Source organism: Varanus komodoensis, unplaced genomic scaffold (assembly GCF_004798865.1).
Source record: "Varanus komodoensis strain SLA01 unplaced genomic scaffold, ASM479886v1 scaffold1, whole genome shotgun sequence".
NCBI classification, from domain to species: Eukaryota; Metazoa; Chordata; class Lepidosauria; order Squamata; family Varanidae; genus Varanus; species Varanus komodoensis.
In genome coordinates this window covers 107,687,644-107,706,962 of record NW_025335268.1, presented here as the reverse complement: position 1 = coordinate 107,706,962, position 19,319 = coordinate 107,687,644, and the positions used below count along the sequence as shown (strand labels likewise).

General features: G+C 38.1%; 1 protein-coding gene across 3 annotated transcripts in view; it reads left to right on the top strand.

The window, feature by feature from the left end:
• CACUL1 (CDK2 associated cullin domain 1) overlaps window positions 1–18,441 on the top strand; it is a 45,839-nt gene extending 27,398 nt beyond the window's left edge. The window contains exons 6-9 of one of the 3 annotated variants that reach the window (XM_044439715.1): window positions 9,495–9,584; window positions 11,402–11,540; window positions 13,567–13,610; window positions 14,129–18,441. In XM_044439715.1, the coding sequence (XP_044295650.1) occupies window positions 9,495–9,584; window positions 11,402–11,540; window positions 13,567–13,610; window positions 14,129–14,169 (314 nt within the window). In that variant the 3' untranslated portion in view covers window positions 14,170–18,441. Of the gene's footprint in view, window positions 1–9,494; window positions 9,585–11,159; window positions 11,205–11,401; window positions 11,541–13,566; window positions 13,611–14,128 lie in introns of those variants that run through there. The other 2 variants (XM_044439723.1, XM_044439732.1) reach the window with 2 other exon arrangements.
• Window positions 18,442–19,319: the final 878 nt, after the last annotated feature.

Here is a 19,319-nt window from a genome sequence, read left to right as displayed (position 1 = left end):
AGAAGAATGACAGTCTTTTCATTTATTATCTGATTTGATTTGATTTTCATGGCAGGGTCTTTACAAAATCTAAAGGAACGGAGGGTCCAAATTGGTAAGAAGTATATAAACAAAAAGCTTATGCGTAGGCAGTGATGGATTCAGACATAACAAAGCAGGCCAAGAAGATGATACTGCTACCAGCATTTCCAAGGCTGAACAACTGCTTTTGAAGTGGGGTGTGGCTGTGAAGCAGTTAGTAGAAGCAGTTAGTAACGGAAGTTTTAGTTAAGCCTCTTTTCCAGCCCAGATGTTTTCCTTCTATTCTGGGTTGAGTCTTTAACCTGAGTGACACTTCTACAAGCTAGCCCCTCCTGTGGGATTCTTTGATTGACTGCCACTTCTCATGCCTGTGATGGCCAAAAAATGCAGCTGGACAGGGGAGTGATCGGTATTCCCACTTGCCTTTTCCTGACAGACTAACAAAGCTGTTTCCATGTCAGCCTTGACATTTCATGGTGTTTTCAAGGTCTCATCCAGGCAAACTATTTCTGATTACATTCTAGTCTTTAATACATCTTATGGCACTGGATTGCATACACTGTGTTGAGTGAAGAATGCTGTGATGCAGTTCTTTGCATTTCTTCAAATGCTTCATAGCTGAGTGCTCCATATTTGAGTACTCTCCTGTGTAGTAAGCTGGTACTTCGAAAAGAAGAGCTATGGCTGTTTCCTACATGTGGGGTTTCTACATATAAGGAATATGTCTAAAAGTATGATACTACATGTGTATTGCATTGAATGAATTGACTTAAACATTTGCTTTCCTTCACCTTGTTCAGAAGAGCTGTTTCTGAATTTGCAGCCTTGTTTCCATTGAAGGAAATGTATTTCTCCTATAGAATCAGAGCATCCTAGATCTAGGTTGGTCAGGAAAGATGCTCTGTTAAGTCTAATAACCAATATTTATATCAAAGTCATCCCCACTATTTAAATAGCATAATAGCCTGTGCTTATATCAAGATAAAAACAAATTTTAATCTGGTTATCACCAGTAAAAGGAAGGCAAGCTTTTCAAAATGTCCTTCTGTAAACTTGTAACTGAATCAACTTCATCAACATTACGATTTGGCAGTGTGCTCTGCTTTTGCTTGGGGGTTTATAGTCTCACCATTTACACAAAATCATATCTAAATTATTTCTCCTTTGCTGATGTATTATTTTAGTGAGACTGACTCATGATTCTGACATATGAATAGGAAGTTGTTTTAAGGAAGAGCAAATGCATGCGTAACCCATTTGTTGCTTTTGCCTTTGCCGCAGTCTTCCTAGGAGACAGGGAATGCAGCCTCACAGTGGCCCCTGTACTCTGGCTGATTGATGGGGCCAGAATCTGCCATTTTAGGGGATGGTCAGTTGCATGCCCTATTTAGCAGGGAAGGGCTGAAAGCGAGCTCCCTACAGCTCCTCTTGCACAAGCTGTTGTAGGTTGGTTTTCCCCATGCCATGATACATTGGCTAGAGAAGGAACAGTACAGACCTTTCCTTCCAGAAAAAACACCCTTGGGAACACCCATAATCATTGAAATTATGACCAGGTAACTGCTTTTCCCTTTTTCCTTCTTCCTCCAATTCTATTAATGTTGGCATTGTAGTTTTTCTCTTGTAAGCTTGAGGGCAGGACTGTCTGTATTCATATATGCTGGGAGCTTCTGTTGCAGAACTTTTGGGCAAATGGTGTATATAAATAATAGGTAAAATTTCCATATTTAGAAATTGCCAGCATCTGATTCTGTAGTCTAAAGAGGAGAAGGCTATTACTTTCATGCCTTGCCTCTTGTAAGCAACTGGCTACTCAGAGTAAAAACCTCAACAAAGACCCTTGGTTTGATCCAACAGACCTGACTGGGGAGTTTTGCTTCTTTCTGTCACAGCATAGGAAAGAACTTACAGAATTTGTATAAAAAGAAAACATTGAAAAAGATATAAGTATATACTTCAGAAAGTGAAAGGCCTACCAAGTTGCTGCATATGATTTCAGGCTGACCTTCTACTGTACTTTTAATTTGTTGAATGCATTGTAAATGCTTTTTTCCTCTAATTCAGTTTCAATACAACTATGCTATCATCAGATTTGCTTTTTTGAAGGTTTTACATCTTTTCTTAATCTTAATTAGCATCTTGGAAAATTTTTGACAAGCTTTAAGGACCCTGCTATGCCACATTAGGATGTCAGTAGCCACTGGAAGGAGCCAATACCTTTATACCATGGGTAGTATCTTCACACAATAACTTTTAAAGGTGACAAGTTACTGTTATATTGGAGAAAGTTGTTGGACAATAGACCATTCTTCGATACAGAACCTAGTGATCATCGTTCATACAGTTCTGATTTCTAAGAAAGTTGTTCATATGGCAGGTATATCTGCTATTGATGCAGAAAGAAAGCTTTATAATGCTTGACAGGTTACCCACAGCACAGAAAAACTCGTAGGGAATGTAGCTTAATTTCAGTGTAAATCTACATTTTAAAACTTGCAGTTTCAAGCTTGAAATATCAACACTTTTTCAGCAAATCACCAGACTTCAAGTTTTAAAGCAGATGGGTGTGAATAAAACAAGCCAGTATCTGTTGGAATAAAAGGTATTCCCCCCCCACCCCCACCCCTAGAAACCTGACATCTAGCTGAAGCATTGTTCAGAAAATGTATTCTTAGAATTAAAAACATTTCATGCCTGTTTTAAGTGCCAGAACTTGATGGAGTTCACCATCCTTCCTTGTAAAAATCTACTCTTACTTTAAGCTTTCTTTGATTCTGCGATATAATTCAGAGTAGGGTGTTGAAGGTGTGGGGAGTAATTTTGTGTTGCTGTTGTTAAAAGGTCAAGAGTCAGACATTCTTGCTGGTCTGTTGCCAGTCAACTGCCAATAGATCCAGATCTATGCTCTACCCAGTGCTTACATAATGTAGATCAGGATATGAGGATATTATTTTGCATTTTAAACTCTAATTCAGTTAATCTTTTTTGTGCACTGGAGTCTCCATTTGGAAGGTCAGGAGGTTAAATTTATATTTCATATTCCCTTGTGAAGGGAGTATGCATATTTGAAACTACTTTTCACTATGAAATAGCTATATTGGCATTTCCTCAGTGATATTAATGACAATTTAACCCCTTAGTTGACTCAACTAGTTCAACTTACTTTCGCCAAGATTGGATATCCCAAAGTAACCACTTAAGAGATTAGCCATGTCAGAAATGGAGAGCAGGAAGGAATAAAATTGCTCTTTGCCTGAGGTTGGCATATTTAATAAAACCCCAGATATAGCGTGCATCTGGCATGATTCCAGTGAACACACACATTGAATGCTGTTTGAAAGGTCTGTGTTAATTTCCCTCACTAATGAAATTTGAGAAAAGCAAGATAACAAGTGATTTCTTTGCTGGGATTTTCCCAGTGTCTCCCATCAAGGAAATTGAAATACTATAAACTCTAATGTTGGGATGTCAGCATTGGGATCCTGCAACCTTATTCTATTTTATTGGACAGAAGTATCAAAAGAATGAGCTTAAGGGTTGTGCTTGCAGCAGGAATGCTATGTGCAGTGTTACACACATCTCCAATGCTTTTCTAGACTCCCAACTGTGACTCTTTGTAGGTGTCCCCCAAGCTGTTTCTGGGTGTTGCAGAACTCCTCACAAGTATTTGAGGCACTGTGAGGAGCTACATCCAGGAAAGGTAACTGGTACCTTCTTTGCCTCCCCCATACCTGTATATGAGCTGAGATTCTTTCTGCTTGTACGTGAGGCTCTTTGAATCCCGATGTTAGTTCTGGATTATAAGATGGGCATATATGTGTCATACATGTTCACTTATTAAGAGAATATAAATAATGCTTGTATAAGCTCTGTGAATAGGAACCTTCATCCCAACAATGTGTTTTAATAGTTTTTCCAACCGATTTGCCTCCAACTTGCTTAATATAAGCCTGGGCAGCTTTTATTTTTCTGAACTTGGCCCATGACTGTTGCAGCAAGGCACTATCTTTAGCAGTTACCAGTTCTGAATATACTTTTTAACAGGGGTGGGAAGATAGTAGATATCAGATGTTTGGGACTTCAGATCCCAGAAACTCCTGATGGCATGGCCATTGGTTGGGGGTTGTGAAGTTGTAGTCCATACTCTTTGGACGGTTACTTTCTGCCCACCTCTGCTTTACAAGATGGAGAATGCAAAGAAGAATGCATACTTGTTTTTCCTAAGAGGCCTTATTCATACAACTGCTTTAACTCACAAGGCTGAGATTGGCTGCCACTGCGAAAGTAATCCATTACAAAAGCAGACTAAATAGCGATATAACTATCCATTTGAAGCTTGTATTTATATGCCATCTGTTGAAATATTAATGTATAATGTCTTCAGTCCGTTGCCTTATACTAGGTGAGTGTTTTTCCTTCCAATTTTATATCAGTTTTTTAGCTCCCGAAAGGGCACAGAGGATTATTTATGCAGACAGTTTGTTAATTTCCATGAAGCAGGTACTGTAAATAATTTACCAGAGCATGTGCATCAGTGATGAATATTAAAACTGTTCCAGTAGAAAATTTATTTGTATAAAATACTCTCTCTGCAAAAAATAGCCAAATGGACATGGGCAATATGTATTTTTAAAGTGTTAACTGTATTGTGCCACCAACTGAATTAGACAGTCTCTTGTTAAAGGAATATTTCTGTAGCATGAAATAGAAGCCACAGCCTAAGCACCCAATAATTAGGCATTTTGTGGTGGTGGCCACAGTAGTTTCAAATGGACCTACTGATCCAAAAAGGACTGGTGAGTTAAATTGTCTCCCCGCCTCCCCCGGCCTGTCACTGTAGTGGCCAGTATTCATCCTTTTCTGCATTTCCATTGTATTCTAAAGTCATAGTTTTATTGTAAGGTAACAATTAGCCAGTATGCAACAGACATTAATACTAACATGGTACATACAGTAATACTGCAAGAGCAAGGTAGTGTAATACCGTATTTATCGCTCTGTTTTTTGCACCTGACCATAAGACGCACCTAGTTTTTAGAGGAGGGATCCATGGAAAGCTTTCTGATAATCACAGGCACATTCCCCATCACTTCCCCATGGGCTTCATTAAAGGACGGGTTGCCATTTGAAAACACACACTGACCTGTGATTAACAGCTCTCACCTGCACTGGAGGAGGGGGGCGGAGCAGGGCACGCTGAGCACGTGCCGGCCAGGTGTGGTGCAGCCAGGCCGGCAGCATGCCGGCGGTGGTCTTCCGGGTGGCGTGGCGGCAGGTCTTCCCGAGCGGTGGGGGTGAGCACTCCGTCTCTCCGTGCGGCCAGTGGGTTAAAGCCCGTGGCTCCTCCTCTGCACTGCTCCCCCTGAGCGGCAGAGCTCTCACCTATGCCGGAGGGGAGGGGGTGGAGCAGCGTGCGCTGAGCGCATGCCGGCCAGGTGGCCCCACGTGGTGCCGGCGGGCCGGCAGCGTCCCGGGCGTCGGGCACACACACATTTGCTCTATAAGACACACAGACATTTCCCCTTACTTTTGAGGAGGGAAAAGTGTGTCTTATACAGCAAAAAATACGGTATTTCATATTTGTTCTTTAGCCGTTGCAGTCTATTGTAGGGCTAACACAAGGAGTTTTGCTCTTCTAAATGTTACCTGTGCATTGGCATCAATTACTTAAACACATTTTTTCTAGGAAAGATATTTCCCTCACTAAATCTATCCAATATACCTTATTCAGGATATTGCATTCAAGGACAAAATAAGTAACATTATTTGATAAATAATTTCTGAAACAAACCACACCTTTCTTAGGGATGCCCTATTTGCTAAGGGAGGAACATTTAAATGTGCCTAAGAGACAACTCTTCTCATTTTCGAATTTGGTAAATCAACCAAATCTTTTGGAAATACATCTCGTACATGATGACAAGGAGTTAAACAGACATATAACTTAATAGAAGTGTAGCTTGCAATGTTTGGTTATTTGAGACTGCACATCAGTATCTCAGCTGGGTTTATCATGGCTTAGGGATAGAAAGAATATTAAAAAGCCCATATTCAACATCTTCATGAGGATCTTTTGTTTTCATGAAGTTAAACCCACCTCAGACTGCAACCAGTGTAATTTCAGGTGCTATTTGAAAATAAGCTTTAGTCAAAAGACCAAGGCTAATTTAAGCATGTAAGCCTTTGCCACCATTACACCTAATTCAGCATGTATTGTCTCTGGTTAACATAATCTGGACCTGAAAGGCGTCTCCATAGATTCCACTGTAGATTTGACTTCCAGTGTATTCCCACCTGTTTTCTATGAAGCTGCCTAGTTCTTGTGCCTAAGCTCAGCAATAGAATACATACATTGTAACCAGAAGATCCAGATTCATTTCCAGTATTTTCAGTTACAGGGTAGCAGGTGGTAGTAAAAGTTACTGGGTAGGGATGTAAATGATATCGGAGAGCTGTTCGCGGTTAAAATAAGCATTATTCAGCAAGATGGATCAGTGATCTGTCTCAGTAATATAAGGCAACTTCTTATATTCTTTTATTCTAACAAGGCTTGTGTCTGTGTCCCATAGTGGTATGTTGATGTGAATTTAGAAATAATGTAATAGCTTGTGAAACTTGTTATGATAATCAAATGAAAGTGAAACAAAATGATATGAAAGACACAGCCTGAATCAGTTCTCTTAATTTTATGGAGTTAACCCCATTTATTTCACAATTTATTCACCAATTCAAATGATTTGGTGAATATTTTCAGGACTAACTTGTTGGCAGAGTTGGTTTTCTGAGCTCACAATCATTTTAGCTACAAACGCTGTGAGATTAAATAAAGGGAAATTAATAAGAAGTGCCACAGTAGTAATATCTGGGCACTAATAATTATAGCATTTCCTGTTCTTGTGACATGGAGAGCCAATTGGAGTATGTTAAGAGAATTCCAGAATTAGGCCAGTTGGCGTATGTTAAGAGAGAACTTGTTTGTGGTTTGGACAAATGTTTTTGTTGTTGTTTTATAAAAGATTGGAATTACCTAGGTGCTTGTCCATATGAAACTAGTCTGTTCATTTGCCATTAATGTCAGCCAGAACTTGGGAGAAGGTTTTCCCGCTACTGATACTGTTCCAACAAACCAAAGCAATAGTGTTAATCAGATACCTGATGCCCTTCTGTAGTTTATGACCCCTCAAGAGTACAAGGAGAGCTCTGCAGGTTCTGGTGACTGCATTCTAGCACAGTATTAAAAACTACACTCAGGAGTAGGTGTACTGCTACCTTTAATAAATCAGACCAGCTCGATCAGGGTCTCTGCTGCCCAGCAAGCATGGTCGGTGCCAGGATGGATTTTATTTGAATCAAATTGATCTAAATCATGATTTAAATTACTAGACGATAAGACTAGATTTAGATCATAGTTTTCTATATAATTTGCATGCATGTATGCCTTACTCAGAGGTAGAGAAGCTTCATGAAAATATTCCCTAATTGGGTCTTTTTTCATGTCCTGCTGCCATTATCGGATTTCTCCAGGAAAAAACAATATGATACGCAAAAAGATCCAAAGACTTGTAGAGTATTCTGATCAGAAGATTTCACTTTCCACTTTTACTGTTTGCCCCTCCCTCCTCACACTTAGCTTCTTGTGTGGATCTATCCTGCTCCCAATAATCTTCTTCTATTCATTGAACTTTTCTGAAACTTGGCACTTAAGAGGCATGGGGCTGATTCTGTGTACATAGATTTGCAAAGGAACAATAGGATTGAGGTCTTTTTCCTCAAGTCTGTTTATTTTATAACATTTTTTTTCTGTGAAGAACAGGCATGTGATATCTGCAGACACAAAATCATAGTTTGAAGTACTGTAAAAATTGCCCAGTGATGTTACAAAAACCTCTGGAAGAGCATGTCATTATGAATGAATTGCTCTAGTTTATTTACGAGAAAATTTAAACATTGCATGAATATACAGCCTCAAGCTACATAAAACCAGTCCTTATTTTATGATGCGTCACCTTTGGACTACAATGTATCTTAAACAGAAAATTAGATAGATCTTTTTTCTGCAAAAAGCATTTAATTAATTAATTAGAAATTCAATTTAAATTTTTACAAATTTTTTTTTCATTTGTTTTTATCCTCCCTTGCTCAGTGCATCTGCACACCTGATTCTGTGTTGGAGGAATGGGCCTGGACATCTTTGATAGGCCAAGGAACTTTCACGTTACTGTAATGCTGCTCCTCACTGTCCGATTCATAGCTGATTCTTTGAAGCAATCTTCCACAGTTCAATCTTGTGGAAAGTTGGCTACCTAACCGCTTAAGGCCATCACCGCCATGTTATCCCTTTCACATGTGGGGAGCAGCTTGCCCTGCCCATCTTTTCTCCCAGCTTAGATCAGAGACTGTCTCCAACCAACTTGCTACAAGCAGCCTGCCAAGGAATTCTTTATATTAGCTACATGACCATATCTTCACAGCATAGTAGCAGTGCTGTGGACAGATTAAAAAATGATGCATTTATTTATTCAGGTGTGTCAAACTTTGTAGGGGCCAGTTTCCATCCCTTGAACCCACTGGGGGCAATATCCTCCATTGCTGCTGAATTTTGGTGACAGTTCAGTGATGAGACACATGCCTTATTTCTCCTCTTAAGTGAAGAAGCATGGGGAAGACATGTGTTAATGGTTGTGGAATCCCCAGAAGAATGCAAATTTTCATTCAGGCAAGGGGTATATTCGCTACACATATTGTTTCAAAGTGGAAATGCAGCTTCTTCTCTTGCTATCATGGTGAAACTAAAAAGAGTCATGCTGCCCCACAAGAGCCCATCTAGCCCAGCATTCTGTTCACACAGAATGTGGGTTCCCATGAGTTAACAAGATGCCCGTAGGAACCTGCAAACAGGACACAAGCATAGCAGCACCTTCCTGCCCATGTTCCCCAGCAACTGGTGTACATGGGCATTTGCCTCTGAAACTGAATACGCCATGACATTACAGTGGATAAGTGCTGTTCTATTGCCTACTCCAAAGTTTTTGGAGTTAAATGTTACAAATAGGAAGGTTGTTAATAGTATTAATGAATTGCTGGTGCAGGAAAGTTGTGATAAGTTACTATTATTCAGACTAAAATTATATTGCTTAGGTCTGTTTTGAATGGAGAGCAACATGCAAGTGACCAATGGGCATGACAATTTTTTGGAAACAGTAAAAATTGCAGATATGTGAAAAATCTGCCTTAAACAGCATCATCAGAATAGCACTCTGGTATTCAGGAAGGCAAATATATGAAGAAATACATTGAAAAGTTGTGCATGTCTTTAAGAATAGTATATACTGAGTCGCTTGGTGTAGAACCACTTGGTAGACAAAAACAACAGATTTTGGTAATGTTAACACATGCCACAATACATGAAATACTAGACAAATCAATACTTGATATAAAATTAATTTGCAAATTAGTTTCTCTTCTCATTTCAGCTTTACTTTTAGAAGCCCAATCTACGCCTTTTTGGATAAACCCTTCCACAATGGCAAACATTGTCAAAGGACTGTATATGCTTAGGCCAGGTAAATCATCTTTTTCTGAATAGTCTGTCATTTATTTTGTGGTACCATATATTCTTGGAAACCTGATACTTTGTATGAGAACTTGAGTGCACCCCGTGATGAAATAGTGGAACATAGTAACAAGGTGTCTTCTAGTCCTTTCAATTTCTCTTAATTCCTCAAAACAGTGAAATACAGGTTTCAAATCCATGTGTTTTACACTTATGCAACAAATCTCAAGATCGAACTCCAGGATATGTTCTTTAAGTTAAGTTCTAAGGTTGGAGTTGAGCAGTGGCTATTATAAGAGAGTGACAGGGTCAATTGAACACTAGGAATTTATTTAAAATTATTTTAAGAGTAAAATCAGTATTTAAACGTTGGGCTTCAGCATGTCAGGTTGTGTGTTGACTTTGATATTAAGGATTTGTGCTGCCTGAAGAGGATATAATTTGTTGTTTTTTAGCGAGACTCTGTCCAATCAGTAAAACTCTATTCTAATTCTTCCTTAAAACTTACATGTGCAACTGGTAATTTTATTTTTTTGCCAGTCTGGAGCAAAAAAAAAATCCACCTGGTAAATCTCCTAAATTCAACATGATCAATTTTATATTTGCTCTCTCTTCGCCTCCCACTGTAAATTTAAAAAGTGAGCAAATACAACTGTTTGAATATTATTTGTGCAATTTGTCAAATAATTTCATCTGGTGAAATAGTGGTGACAGAACATGTGATAAGTAGAACATGTAATAACTTTTTCCATAGTAAAAGTGAGTTTTGTTGATTTATAATAAAGAATTTTTAGTTAAAGTCCATATATTTTCCCTGTTGTTTCCTGTCATTGTATGAGGTTATAATGCCGGGGGTGGGGGGGAGACTTAAGTGCATTAATTTCTTGACTTGATTTGCACGTGGTTTTTTTTAATAAGGCATATGTACAACAAACAGGATGATACCATTTTGTATATTTTTCTCCCTGCACTGAGTAGGCTTTTAATAAAAAAGATCTTCAGTTGAGTCATATGAAATGCTGATATATTTGTAAGCAAATAGAGAGAAAATAATTTGAGCAGGTGTCTAGTTCTGCATCTGAGACAACCTTAATTAGGTCATTGAATTTATGCATAGGGTATATCATTGGTTGCTTTGTAATTTGTGGCATGAGAAAGTCCAGGCAAAATCTGGCAGTACAGTTTGTTTTTTTGTTTGCTGGTTGGCCGCTGTGTGAAAGGGTGTTTGACTAGAAAAACCCTTGATCTAATCCAGCATGGCTTTTCTTATGATCTTATGTCTTGTGTATACCTTTATCCAGGGTATATGTGTGCCACAATATGTGGGCTTTCATTTGATACCTAGAGTGGTATCTTTGGAGTATGTTTCCATAACACAGTCTGCTGGTAAATGTGCCTCATTTTGTGTTCAGGTCTCTCTACACACTATATTTGAGGCAGATGCCAGACATTAGATCAGTCCATTAATTTCAAGATACAAAGATTAAACTTTTTACACTTACGTTCCAAACATTTGTAACCTACCAGGGTGCTACCCAACTGCCATTTTTCCTTGCATATTTAATATATATTTCATTAAATCTAGTGACCTGGAGCATTCAAGGTGGTCTTCTATGAAGATTCTCATTTAGTATGTAGCAATATTACATTTTACTCATATTTAAATATAAAGCTTGTTACTGGGATTTCATAGAGCTGCCATATGATCTAATAGCTGCACATATATATGTGCATGAGGGGAGGGAAGGCACACACAAACTTCGTAACATCTGCGAAACCACTTCAGTTTAGTTTATTTCATTGCATTTGCTTTCCATTTCCACACAGAATGGGTACAGATGGCACCAGCTTTGTTTTCCAAATTTATCCCGAACATCCTCCCTCCTGCTGTAGAAGCTCAGCTTGAGGAATATGCTGCACAAGACCAGAAACTTCAACAAGAACTTATTCAGGAGGGATTTTCCAGGTAATAGCCCTTGTGTCTTAAAATTTTGGGCCTAGGGCTTATTATATCTCACTACTCAAATTGTTTTTTGGGTATCTATATATTCGGCACTCGATATCACAAATCTCTTAAAGTGCTCAGCAGGAAAAAACCTCTTATCTCCAGGGGTGAGAGCATTCTCCTAGAAGAGAGGTAATGGGCAGGGGAAGAAGCTGATGGGCTGCATGCGCAACCATGCCTACTCTCAGCAAAGCAGAAAAATTAAGCAATAGGGGTTTTTCCCCTAACATTTGTTAAATTGTCTTTATGAAGTTTGGTACCCTCATGACCTTGGTTTATATAGTGCCTAAAACCACAAACTTGAGCATATTACAAAATATTGCAAATACAGAACAATTTTCCTACAGGTATAGCAGGTATAGCATTCAAAGAACCACTGCAGTTACTACAGCACACGTCATAGGAAAGTGGCAAGTGTCTGTCTATAATTGCTTTAAGAAAGTTTATGGTTCTGTTTGTGTGCTAATCAAATAATTACCCAGTTGGATACTATGCTACAGGGTTTTTACATGGCACAGCGCATCCAAGATACGAGTATTTTTGAGATATATATATTGTCCCTGTTTGTCAGAAGTCTATAATTCCTGATTAAAAAATACTTTTTGTACAAAGAGATGGTATTTGTTTCATGTTACTACTAGCCAATTTCTCTGTCACAGTGCTATCTGTTTATATTAGTTAGGAAACAGCAATTTACTAGATAATCTAAATATGACCAACAGTTTTTGTACAGAGAAAATTAGTGAGGATGGTTTTCAGTATTCCTTTTGAATGTTGAAATGGAGGAGTGATTGAAAACCGTAACTTTTTTGTGTTCTCAAACTGTTTCTCTTCCAATGTACACCATAAATGGTATTATTTGAACGCTTTCAGCTGTGCAGGATGACTGTATGTTTCTTGCCTGCCAGTAGAAAACATGTGAAATTACATCTAATCACTTAAATCTTGAAATTTGATTAAGCTTTTTGTTTCATTTTAGTTTAGAATTCTAAATTGCTTTTCCCTGGTGACCTTTGGTAAATTAAGCCAAGATTTAGCACTGGCAACTTTCCAGGGGATAAATTATCTACAGATAGGTCACTTATAGTAGAAAATAGTTTAACTATGATTCATAAATTTATTAAAAGAACTTTTATTTTGCCATCCAGTGATGATGCACAGAATGGAAGAGGACATTTGTTTTGACAGTTATCAGGCTACTTTTTGTTCAAGGCAGAAATACCAAATGGAGTTCTCATGATAGCAAAAATGTAGCTAATAAACTAGATGGCCATTCTTTAATACTTACTATTTATTTCATTTCTGAATTGTCCAGTAGCCAAGCTTTCTGTGTGGTTTACAACATTTGCTATCCTTTAAACAGTATCTTAAAATTTGCTGTTGAAGGCTATCCTTCTGTACCTAATAGCATGATTTTGGACTATGTCATTACATGTTTTCCATCCATGCTGGGATGAAGCTGCTATCTCCCTCTGAAATGAAGCTACCATATTTTCCAACATCGTGTTAGATTTTCGGTGGAATTCCTGCTACTTTGTAGTTATGTCTCATACTACATTGATACTGAGCACATTGCATGGAATGGATGGATTATGTCATTCCCCTTGCGCCCCCACCCCCCAGTGTTACTTAAAGTGGAGGAGATGAGCTAGTATAGGAAGTAAATATATTGCTTGTCCATTCTGTGTTCCTTGCTTCAGACCTTACTAGTGTGTGGCAATATTGATGCAGAAATGGTATTCTGCCTCTCAGGTAATGCAAAAAATGGCTGTAAATATTAGAAACAAGGCTTGTCCTTTTTGCAGGTTTCATTTATTTCATACATTTTACCTTTGGATCACCTGTATTGCTACTCTTGAAGGTCTGTACAGATATTCTTAAACAGGTATTCTAAGCTGTTTTAAAGTCTTGGATTTTAAAGTCTAGGCTGACATCAGGCTTCATGTTAGCTTTTGGTAATTCCTTCCCTGCACCTTTGTTGTTTTAGAGGTGACCAGTCACGTAAAAGAGCTGGAGAAGAATTAACTTACAGTAAGTAACTTAAAGTGTTAGAGTTATTTTAATAATAATACATCCTGCTTTACAGTGAGGTATTCAACTTTAGGATGCGGTAGGACTCTCCTTAGTAGAATGTACAAACATGTTATTATTCAGGGAGTTGTTAACTTAGTGTGGGACGGTTGAAATGATCCATTTAGTGAGAGACAAACCTGTTTTCAGTGTACCACAATTGAATAGATACCCTGCCAACAAGGTCCACCCAGACTGCCTAAGGGACCAAGTGAACTTGCAGGTCCATTGTACAGAGCAGCTAGATGAGCCATCTTTGATGCTTCTGGCTTATGCAAGCATTCCTATATGTTATGCAATATGGCTTTCGGGATGTATGATTCAGCTGCAATCAACATACCTTGTCTAGCTTATAAGAAATATGTTTTCAATTTCTTGGGTCATTTTTACACATGGTAGGGTAATGGATGTTTTGTTTTGAGAAATATAGGACCCCAAAGGAGAGGATGCTTTAAATAGTTTTCTCTTGACTTTTTCAGATGGTTCATCATCATGTGCAAGCTCAAGAGGATGCAGATAGTGACTATATTAGAAGTATTTTATTCCCAATAGGAGGAGACACTGAAGCAGTGTTGGAAGGGAGAATATCCTGAGGCTTGGTTCAGCTCTACTGATACTCAGGTTCTTTGATGCAAACTATACCTAGAAGAGGAGTTTGGACTTATTTCTTGCCATGTAATAAAATATCTGTTTGCTGCTATTTTGGGGCTAAGTTGGAACAGTGTGATTGGTCTTGACAAGTTCTTCTTTGGCAATTCTGTAAGGAATATACCTTCTCTGTTTGGGGAAAAAAAAAGATACTTACTGAATCTTGATAGCCAAAAAGAGCAGCTTCCTCTGAAAGAAACTTTTGCACTTTTTAAAAAAATGTGTGGATATTGCTGAGTTAAAAGTCTGTTCCCATTAGGTTTTGTCCAAAACATTCAATAAATATTGATCACATGGCAGTGTTTTCTTTTTAAAAGCCGTTTGCTCCCAAGAGTCAGTTTAATACAACAGACCCTGTACATTCCAGATATGGTTCATCTGTTAAGCTCTTTCTGCTTTACAGACTCCAAAAAGTCTCTTAAACTGTGATTTGTTTACACATGCTGCAAAGTTACAAGATCTTCCTACTATTCTTAATTACATTTAGGAAAATAAGTGTATGAAAACAATACTTTGTTCCCTTTTCCATATAAGAAGTATTAATACAAGTCTAAACATTGATACTGTTTTTTGGCTCTGGTCATGATTGGAGAGAAACAGAATGCCATTCCAACATGTGATGCCTATTGAGAGTTGACAGGCTAATATGCAACAGTTGAAGGATTTGGCAAGAGATGGGAGACCAGTCTGTGGTCTGCTGTCTGAGTCTGTGGAGTATAGAGAGAGATTTGCTCTGATCTTAGGTAATCAGTTACTGGAATACTTTGGACCGATATGAAAGATTTAAGAATTTGGCTGAATCTTTGTACTTGGAGCTTACCTCTGGGCATCAAGGTACTTGAAGTCACTGTTAATACACTTTTTGCTTACAGCATTTCAGAAGGCAAGTAGAATTGCATATTTGATTCAACTTTTCTTTAAAGAAATCTCAACTCTGCTATAGCTTGAATATAAGTTCTTAGCAATGTGCAGTAGTCTGCACTGCATTGTGTGTATCAGTTTATCTCCAGCAATATGTACCTCATAAGGGATGAATCTGGATCCCAGCTTCCTCTTTCTGGTCTTGGATCAGAAGCTAATCACAAGGTGCTATTTTTCATGTGTTCTCTGTGAAGAAGCACCAGGCATGTGGAAAATATATAGGGGATTTTCTTTCTTCTGTGGATAACTTTGCCACTGAGTTAATAAAGCCAAACTGTATGCAGCTGTGGTGAGATGTTAGTACTCAGGAGAAGCCCAGCTTGAATAAGTATTTAATGTAAGTCTTATGACCAAGCAATGCTGGGGAGGGGAAACACTTGCATGTGTTCCCCACTGTTGGTCACTGGGCCCTGCTTAGTTATGTGGTCCACAGAGAACTGTACACAGTTTTAAAATGTTGCAAAGGACTTAGTTGTATCTATGGTGTGAAAGTGAAAGCACTATATTAAATAATAAAATGTATACTTGAAAGCCTATTGATTAAACAAAACATACAAAACCTTTGCAGTGTCAAGATCTGAATCTTTGGTTTGGTTAGAAACTGATGAATCACTTCAACAAAAAGATACATATAGGCAAGGCACTAAAAAGCTATTCTGTCTATTTTTATATAGGTTGTCCTTTTTCTCTATTGCAGTATAAATGAAGCCCTAGTTCTGCTTTACTAAATTAGTTTACAATTCTCTGCAGAAGTGGAAAAGTCTACTATGATGCTTCATAACTTTTATAATGCTTTGAATGTCCTTGATTTGTGCTTTGAATAAAATATGACAAAATATGTGATGGGAAGTATAACTTTTGAGTAGATTCTGTTAAGGAAACTTCTGATTTGCTTCAGAAACAGGACCACTTGTAGTATAATAGTTAATGGTTTCATCCCCATGACAATGGATAATGTAAGCAGTGGGTGGTGTAATCCCTTTCAGTGTCCATAAATAGGTATTTGTAAATTGAGTTCTCAGTTCACAGTTGTGATGAACAGGAATAGTCTGACTATTAGATTTGTATCAACACAATTTACTGGCTCTTAGAAGGCAGTCCATCCAAACACCTGATTTGCCTTTGCAGTCAGTGTTCACATGGAGCCATCCTCATGAAATTACTGTGTTGAGTATTAGTGATAAGATGGGGAGGCTGGTGCCTGCTGTGTTAATGGGGTTCCCTGTCCATTGTAGTTTTTGTTTTGAGCTGTCCATGTCAGAATAAATGGATAAAGAGCCCCACTGACATAAGAATCACCAGCCTGTTCATTATTATTATATTTTTATACCCTCCAGGACCTGCAATATTCTGAGCAGTTCATAGAGGTTAACACTTTAAAATACATTACAAAAACTTTTACATATGGACACATAAACAGATGCACAATGTATCCCTGCGTTAGTGTGGATGTATTTGTATGATTGCTATTAACACCAATTCATGTATATGCTTCTGGATAGGGGAAGCTGGGTTAGAAAAATGTGTGCACTGTTTAGTAAGGGCCATTAAAAGAAATCAAAGGAAGCAAAGCTCTGATTATCTTTTGATATAAAAGATAGTTAAAGTATTTTTCTTTTTATTTATTTGTTGGGGAGATTAATGATTAGAACTTGCTACATCCATGGAACTCCTGAAGTAACATTCTCTCCAGTTTTCTCCCTTGCAAGCTTTAGGTACATGGCACAGGATGGCTAAACTTACAACTATTGCAGCATATTTGAATTTGCTTGGGAGTGAGAAGGAATACAGCTTGGGTGCATGGAACACCATGTCTTCATTCACTTCATGGACACCAGAACACTTTTGCAGGCAGGGAGACCTGGAAGTAGGAAGCCTATTACGCTGCTTGCCCCTGTTAATGCACCCAGTACTTGGTCAGAAACCCTTACCTTGTACAGATCACTTGCTTGGACGGTAAAAGATCAGATCGTCCCTCCTCTGGTTACTTTCAGAATGTTCCTATGCATAGTGCAAGGGTTCTGAAACCTGTTTTGGAGACTACAGAATAATAGGTTGATAATGATGACCAGTGATACCCTTGCTTCCAAGAGCTCTGCTTCTTGGCTTGCCTTTGTCCTGTGGTTCAGAGATGGGCCAACAGCAAAAAAAATGTGCTTCAGTTGGCTAGCATTCACAAGAGAAGTTTCACTGTAGTTGAAAGGTCCAGGGGTCTTGTGTAAGTTTGTCTCTGAGTGATATAATAGTTGTCTGCTCATAAAGACTATATAGTTAATCATTTTGCCCTCTTGAGTGTATCCATGTGGTATGTCCAGGCAACAAGAACATGCGTGAGTATTCCTGGCGGCTGGCCCATAGCAATTGAGTTTTCTTCTCGTGAGCTTGACTGTATTTGGGAAGAATTTGTATTTGGGTTGGCTTCTGGTTATGCTGTTACAGTTTAGAATCAAATTCCAGTTCATGTTTCGTTGTAATCAGAACTACCAGAATCAAACAGATGGGATAGAATGGAAATTAAAAATTAAACGTTCCTTTCATTTTTATTTTTGTGCAACTTTCATTGTGTTGGGCTTCTTTTTCCTACTTTGTTTTTACTGGTTTGAAGTCTGTAAATAATCTATTGAACACATAGTGTCTATATCCAATTTTATTGGTGTCTTTGAATGTTGAGCCATAGGACATAACCTCTGAAACTCTTGTCCTTTGCAGTTAGGACAAAAGCATTCCTTTAATGTGGTCAATGTTCTACACATACTTTAAAATGTTTTAGCCCTATGTAGCATCCTGCCTGAATAGGAAGCCTGAGAACTTTTGTAAACAATAAAAATTAAACAATGTTGTATTATGTTGTAAATTAGTATTAATATTTCTGTATGTTTTGGCATTTAATGCTGAAATCATTTGTTCTCCTATCTTCAAAGGGTTTTATCTTTGTGAACTGAGCATGAAAGAACACAACAAAACATATGAAACAATGGTTACTCTGTAAACATTTTTCTTCAAAACTTGGTGAAATGGTGGGTCAGGCCCCTAATGCCATGACTTTAACCAAAGCAGCATGGTCTTGGCTATGGTGCTTCTGTGAATCAGGTGATTCGCCACTTGTCTGTATTTGTTTTTTCCACATGAGATCTAAGTAGCAGAGTTTATGCATTGGGTATCATCTTATGTATCCAATTTGTTTCCTGGGAAACTTGCTCTAATAAAGTATTTTTAGACAAAAGTTTTGGCTCTGAGTATTCTTTAAGTTGCATCCACTGACCATCCTAGCCCACATGATTGAGAGACAAAGTATAGTATTGTTGCAAGGGCACATGGTAAATTTTAAATGCTGGGAGTCCTGCACCAGGCACGGAGGTTTTTAAGGCACTAGCCTTTTTGGAGGATGATTCCATAATAATCTAAGGCACTTACTGGGTTAATTTGAATCCTCAGTCCCAGATCTGTTGTGCTTGTACACACAAAGAAAATTATGCTGAGTTGCACCTTTTTTGTAGAGTCAGTGTGAGAGTTGTAGCTTGTTCAAACATGGTTCTGGTGTAAGCAAATTGTCAGCATATGACTCTCCTACTAAAACAATGGGGACATAAATCACCTACTATGGTTTAAGGATAAATGACAGCCAAGAAGAGGGCTTTGCAAATATGATCTTTTGATTTGCATTTCTAGATGTCCCCCCTCCTTTTTAGTCTATTTGATAAGATTAATGCTAGTTTACATTAGCATATCATACTTAAAACATTACACAAAGTTTTAAGTCACTGTACTGCCAATCCTGACTTGTATATTTTTCTTCCTCTATAAGAGCCCTCAAAATTATTTAACTTCTATACTGCCCAAAAGATGAAACTCTGAGTGGTTCACAAAAATCCATTAAAACACAATATAAAATGCACAACAGGACAAAATCAGGAAAATTGCCATACAAAAAAATAAAACCACATTTAAAACACAATTTGAATAGATTAATCAGGTTCCATCAGGTTTTATCTTGCTTAAACAACTAACAACACCCTAACCAATGGGTGGGTGAAGGAGGTTTTGGCACCAAAAAGTAAGGTTGCTGCCAAGCGCATCTCGGTGAGGAGCTTGTTCCGTAAA